Genomic DNA, 6,922 nt, shown 5'->3' on the forward strand with positions numbered 1-6,922 from the left:
GGGGGGGGGGGGGGGGGGGGGCGCGGAGGCAGTGCGCCGCTTGGGAGCGCGGCGGCGCTCCCGCCGAGGGTTCAGATCCCACATACGGACCGGCCGCTCACTGGCTGAGCGAGGTGCGGGCGCGACACCGAGGGTTGCGATCCTGTTGCCGGTCCCGGTCCGGTACGGGCACGACACTGAGGGTTGCGATCCGTTGCCGGTCACGAAAAAAAAGACAAAAAGGAAAAAAAAAAAATTACAATTTGAAATATATTGCTGTAACAGAATGAAAGAACCTGTGCTAAGGTATTGAGAGAACAGAAGGGGAAGGATAGATTATGCACAACCTCATTTCCTCATCTCAAATATTATGCAATAACAACTTGAAAATAATACAACAGTTTACTCATAGTTGGTGCATTTCAGAAATCAAAAAAAAATTTTTGAAGAACAATGCAAGTAAAAGGATAATTTAATTGCAAAGAACTGCTAACACATTTCATAAGCCCCAACGAAAAAGCTTTTAAAGAATTTTTTTTGCCTCTGACCTAAAAGTGAAGGAAAGCACACATTAGTCAGCTACAATAAAGTAAAATAACAAAAAAACACTTAACTCAAATTGCACCTATCAAGACAGGAGAAAATAATTCTTCTGCCTCACCATTCCTACCTCAATTGTAAACTGATGACACTTTATTTAACACTTTCAAAACCCAGTTAAAGCAAACCAATGACTCCTCACCCTATCAACTCTAAGGAAATTAATGTTATACACTTCAAGTCACCCAGACACGATTACGATTAGATCATTAGTGCTTTACACTAACGCACAGCTGAAAATGTACATGGAGCAAAAAACAAAGAATACTAATCCCAAACAAACATTTTGCTGGTAGTGCATTAGGAAGTTACAAGCTCCACTGCATTAAAAAAATTATTTGCTACAGCAGTGTAGCAAACATTTAAGATTCTCCTTCAAATAACAGGAAGAAAACATGTGACACATTCAAGAGCAAAGACAAACCAAAAAGTATCTTTTTGCTCAGGAAAAGAATTTCCTCATTCAATTAGAGCGTAACTTATTAAAAGGGGAAGTCATGAGTCTCTTCTGAGGATTTTTGAACAGTTTATAAATACAAAAAGAACATTTTTTTTCAATAAATAAATGGTTCCTAAAGTCTTTATGATGACCTCCAGAACCCTCCATCACTGCTGTCCAGACCAGCTCCACTTCTCTGAGAGGCTTTAGCTCAGTGGAATGGGATATTTTCTGTTGTTAGGTGACTCTTCTTATATCATGCAGACTTTCATCAATATGTCTCTTCATAGTCTGAATCCTGGAGGGAAAGCACAGTAGGAGTGGTGTATATGTGAAGTACAATGCTGCAGTCAGAACTTAGGCAAAGACCACACATCAGGATTCTCCAAATGGAACTTGCTTGGGGCAAAAACAGTGAAATACCACTGACCTTACACACTTAAATCCCCATGCAGCATCACAGGACCTCAATATAATCAGAGTATACTGGGCTAATTTCTGTTTTTGAAGCTCTAATGGTTTCCTTTACCTTGGTGAATCTTTTTTAAAACTTCAACACACAAGGGCTGGCCCATGGCTCACTTGGGAGAGTGTGGTGCTGATAACACCAAGGCCATGGGTTCAGATCCCATATAGGGATGGCTGTGTAGCTCACTGGGTGAGCGTGGTGCTGACAACATCAAGTCAAGGGTTAAGATCCCCTTACCAGTCATCTTTAAAAAAAAAAAAAAAAAGCCTCAACACACAAGACAGGGTGTCATTCTACAGTAGAATATTCAGGTTGTGGCTAGGAGTTTAGGCTAGGCATCAGTGTACCTCTGAGTTCTACCTCTTGGGGGCTGCGTGTCCTTGAATAAAGTTATGTAACTTCTCTAAGCCTCAGATTCCTCATCTGTAAAATGGGGATAATAAAAATACACCTCATACAACTGTTATGAGAATTGAATAAGACAATATACATAGATTACTTGGCAGTGTGCCTGGCACTTTATAAGCATTCATTGAAGATTAGCTTCTATTACCATTACTCTTGTTTTAATTATTCAAACTCACGTTCATTGCTTCTAACTTCCACTGGGCCATTAGTGCTATTTGGCATACCACATTTCTCTAGTCCATTCATTTTCCTATTCTCTTTGATGACTATTTCGTACCTTTCCCTCTTTCCCCAAACCTCCAACACCTCCTCTTCCCCTCATTCTCAGCTGATGGCATTGCTTTCTCCCATCATTGGGAATAGAAAAGCAGTCAGTAGGGAATTACCACAAGCTCTATCATCTTACCCACTCACCTACATCTGGGCCCATGTACTTGGCATTCCCTACTGTTTTTTTTTTTGTTTGTTTTTTTGTTTGTTTGTTTGTTTGTTTGTTTTTTAAAAAGATGACCGGTAAGGGGATCTTAACCCTTCACTTGGTGTTGTCAGCACCACGCTCAGCCAGTGAGCGAACCGGCCATCCCTATATGGGATCCGAACCCGGGGCCTTGGAGTTATCAGCACCGCACTCTCCCGAGTGAGCCACGGGCTGGCCCTACCCTACTGTTCTTATGCACTCTCCCTGCCTTTACCTAAGGGCAACATCTCCACTTGCATACTAGATCCTGGCATCAGCCCAGCAATCCTCCCCTCTCTCTCTCCTGCACCATCAATTTTTCCTTCTCTACTGGACCATTCCCATCAGCATACAAATGTGCTCAATTTCTCCCATCTTAAAAAGAAAAGCAACTCTTNCACCTCCTCTTCCCCTCATTCTCAGCTGATGGCATTGCTTTCTCCCATCATTGGGAATAGAGAAGCAGTCAGTAGGGAATTACCACAAGCTCTATCATCTTACCCACTCACCTACATCTGGGCCCATGTACTTGGCATTCCCTCCTGTTTTTTTTTGTTTGTTTTTTTGTTTGTTTGTTTGTTTTTTAAAAAGATGACCGGTAAGGGGATCTTAACCCTTGACTTGGTGTTGTCAGCACCACGCTCAGCCAGTGAGCGAACCGGCCATCCCTATATGGGATCCGAACCCGGGGCCTTGGAGTTATCAGCACCACACTCTCCCGAGTGAGCCACGGGCTGGCCCTACCCTACTGTTCTTATGCACTCTCCCTGCCTTTACCTAAGGGCAACATCTCTACTTGCATACTAGATCCTGGCATCAGCCCAGCAATCCTCCCCTCTCTCTCTCCTGCACCATCAATTTTTCCTTCTCTACTGGATCATTCCCATCAGCATACAAATGTGCTCAATTTCTCCCATCTTAAAAAGAAAAGCAACTCTTGGCACACACCTCCTTCTACCTATTGCCCTGTTTCTCTGCATCCCTCCACAGTAAAACTCCTTGGAAGAGTTGTTTATACCCACTGTCTCCATTGTATGTCCTTGCAATCTTGTAACCCTACACCCAGTCAGGCTTCCATCCTCACTATTGCACTGAAGCTCCTGTTGTCAAGATCACCAATGACCTCCACATTGCCAAAGCATCCAATAATCAATTCTCAGCTCTCATTCTACTTCACCTGACTCAGAAGCAACTGATACAGTTAGTCTCTTTTCCTTGAAGCACTTTCTTCACTTGGCTCCCATGACACCAGACTCTCCTGGATTTTCTCCTACTGCACTGGCCATTCCTTCTCTGCCTCCTTTGTTAATTCCTCTTCAACTCCCCATCCTAGAAACCTTGGAGAGCTCCAGACTCAGTCCTTTGACCTCTTTAACTATACTCAGTTCCTTGGTGGAAATTTCTCTATCAATATCTGTTAATGGCTTATGAATTTATATCTGTAGTTTAGACCTCTCTTCTGAACTCTATACCCACAATTGTCTATTCTATATCTCCACATGGAAGTTTAATAAGTATTTCAAACTTAATGTCCAAACCCAACTCCTGATCTTCCTCCTAAAACTTGTTCCACATAAAAATTGACAACTCTATCAGCTGTTCAAGTCAAGAATCTTGGAATTATCCTTCACCCATCTCATTTTTTTGCATATGTATGCAACATCAGTAAATCCTCCTGGCTTCACCTTCAAACTATAACCAGAATACAACCACTTCTTACCACTTCTATCAACACTACACTGGTTCAAACTACCACCATCTTCTCTGACCTAGATTAATGCTAATGCCTCCTAATTGGGCTCTCGGGTTCTGTCATGGTCCCTTACCACCTTTCTCAACCCAAAAGCCAGAGTGATACTTTTAAAACATATATCGGTTCATAGTGCTTCTCTTCTCAAACCCTCCAATAGATTTAATTCATTAAGAGTAAATGTCCATGTCATTACAATCATCTGTAAGGTTCTCTAAGATCTAGCTGCCACATGGCTCTCTCTGACCTTAACAAATACTATTCTTTGCCTTGCTCTCTTGATACCTGCCACAGTGCCTCCTTGCTATTTCTAGAACATGCCAATCATGGCCCCTTCTCGGAGCTTTTGCACCTGCCATTTCCTCTGTCTGAAATATCTCTCCTTGTTATCTACCTCTTGTAGGTGTTTGCTCAAATATCATCTCACTGAGGGCATCCCTTGCCATCTTATTTAATATCATATCCCCTACCCAGCCATCCCATCTACTTCTCTGTTTTATTTTTCCCCATAGCATTCAGCACCATCTGATATATTACATATTTTACTTATTTTTAAAAGTTTAGTTAGTGTTTACACCCCAATTTAAGAGAAGGTAACATTTCATCTGGGACTTGGAAGATAAGAAAGTTTTCCAGATGAAGAACATTAAGTTCTTTGAGGGTAGGAAATTTTGTCAGTTTTGTTTACTGCTGTTTCCTAAGTGCCTCGAATAGTGCATGTGGCACATGTCAGATGCTCAATACTAACTGATGAATAAACTAATGTCAAAAATGTGGATAATAACCATATAAACATTAACCCATTTTGTGTTATCAAAATATTGAACCCCCAAAGGGTTGGTATTAGGTCCTTTCCACAGGCACTATTGGCCTTTCTCTCATCTTACCTATGATACTGAAGTGCACAAGTGAAATAGAAGCAAAGAATACCGCAGTGAATAACTCAGCTATGGTCATCTGTCCAAGTGCTGAGCACGGTAATAAGTATAAAAAGGGCTCAAGTTTAAACCATGCAATGACAGGTATGTTCCATATTAGGTCATAAGTTGCTTTTGACCTGTTTCCCACTGTACCACAGAGAGTTTCCTCATCCTCCTAGGATCTTAGACATCCTTTCAGGCCTATTAGTCACAGTAGGATTTCAAACGGGGAGGGATGACAGCCTTTTGAAATTTAAATTAAAACTTCTAGTGTGGTATCTCTTACTGATAAAAGACATTAAGTTACCTAACTAGGTTATATCACTCTAACTCTCTGGAAAATACCGAGGCTCAAAAGAAAAGTTAAATTTGGGGTTCTGGGTCGAGCCAGTGGAAGTCTCCTAGAATGTATTCAATGGCATAGGGTACTCCTCTTTTAGGAGTTTCTGTCAGTCAGCAGAGACTGCGCTACACAGCCCCTTCCCTAACCTAAGAACACCACTCTATGTCCTTGAGACAGAAAACAAAATCATGGTTAGAACTGGTAGGGGCCACCTAAAACCAAAATGCTTTGGGGGAAGACACTGGTTCATACCTTGCTTGGACCTACCTGCATACCTTCTGCTGCCCCTGAGGGCAAAGGATCCCCTTAAGAAAGCAGGAAAGTGAGACAACAGCAAAGAAAGAAATGGCATGGACTTACCAGGCACTCAGCACAACGGACACAAAGCCGCGTCATGCACTCATCTTCCGCCTCCTGGTCAGTGCTGTAGAAAGAGGACAAACCAAATCTGGGTAATCACCATCCTTAGTACAGCAGAGCACAGGTATTGAAATCAGACAGGCCTGGTTTTAGATTCTGGTTCCACCACCTACTAACTGGGTCACTGGACAATTGCTTAAGCTCTGGGAGCCTGTTTCTTCATCTACAAAATGTAGATATTATCATCTACCCTTAATAGTTGTTAGGTATAAATAAAAAATAAATACATATGAAACACATATCCATAGTTCCCAGCATATAGTAAGTGTTCAGTAAATGGGAGCCAGTCATAATCATTCATTTAGGGGGACTTCTGTTCAAGATGGTGGAATAGACAGTCCCCAGTGTCTCTCCCACAAATCAACCAATTTACAACTATAAAAAAGCAATGACAGCCAAGCTGGGGCCACTAGAGCTCAGGGGAAGAGGTGGAGAGACCTATGGAGTTCATGAAGGTGGAAGAAGCCAGATGAGAGAAAGAAAAAACTGCTCTGACCATTTCAAGCCCCGGCCATGTCTAGGCTGGAGCTGCTGAGTGCACAGAGCAGGAGCTGGCAAAAGCCACAGCTGTGCCCTTCGAATGAAGTTGCTTGGAGGCAGCAGGGGAGAAGAGGGCTTTGGCGGCCCTCAAGCCAGCAAGACCACTAATAGGGTTCCTGTGGACCCACATAGGAATGAGGAGCCACAACAACTGAAAAAAAGGAGCCACTCAGAGGCCAGTGAGTCATTGCAAGGGACCGGCACATGGCCCATCCCATGGGAAGTGTTTGCAGCACGGGTGGTAGGGGAGATGGGCCCACCGGTAGAACACTGGGGGTACAGCAAGGACAGCTGATCTGCACCCCAATCAGCAAAGGACCAAAGGATCAGAGAAGACTGGTCAGGAATATAAAATTGCATGGGGTGCAGTTTGATGAAAAGACTCAGGTCCAGACCAGAGTTTCTACACGACCCAGGTGCACTGGATCTCTCGAGAGCTGGAAGTCCCTATAAAGTCAACCATTAAAACCTAAGCTGTAGGGCCGGCCCAGTGGCGCACTGGAGAGTGTGCCGCTTGGGAGCGCAGCGGCGCTCCCGCCGAGGGTTCGGATCCCATGTGGAGACCGGTTCCCACTCACTGGCTGAGCGTGGTGCGGG

The 6,922-nt window shown here is 43.4% G+C and overlaps 1 protein-coding gene across 2 annotated transcripts in view; it reads right to left on the reverse strand.

Moving 5' to 3' along the window:
* Window positions 1–433: 433 nt before the first annotated feature.
* MPZL3 (myelin protein zero-like 3) overlaps window positions 434–6,922 on the reverse strand; it is a 28,103-nt gene continuing 21,614 nt past the window's right edge. For both annotated transcript variants that reach the window (XM_008574913.1, XM_008574911.1), the window contains exons 5-6: window positions 5,726–5,789; window positions 434–1,316 (exon numbers count right to left, since the gene is read on the reverse strand). In XM_008574913.1, the coding sequence (XP_008573135.1) occupies window positions 1,290–1,316; window positions 5,726–5,789 (91 nt within the window). In that variant the 3' untranslated portion in view covers window positions 434–1,289. The remainder of the gene's footprint in view (window positions 1,317–5,725; window positions 5,790–6,922) is intronic.

Source organism: Galeopterus variegatus, unplaced genomic scaffold (assembly GCF_000696425.1).
Source record: "Galeopterus variegatus unplaced genomic scaffold, G_variegatus-3.0.2 Scaffold1119, whole genome shotgun sequence".
NCBI classification, from domain to species: domain Eukaryota; kingdom Metazoa; phylum Chordata; class Mammalia; order Dermoptera; family Cynocephalidae; genus Galeopterus; species Galeopterus variegatus.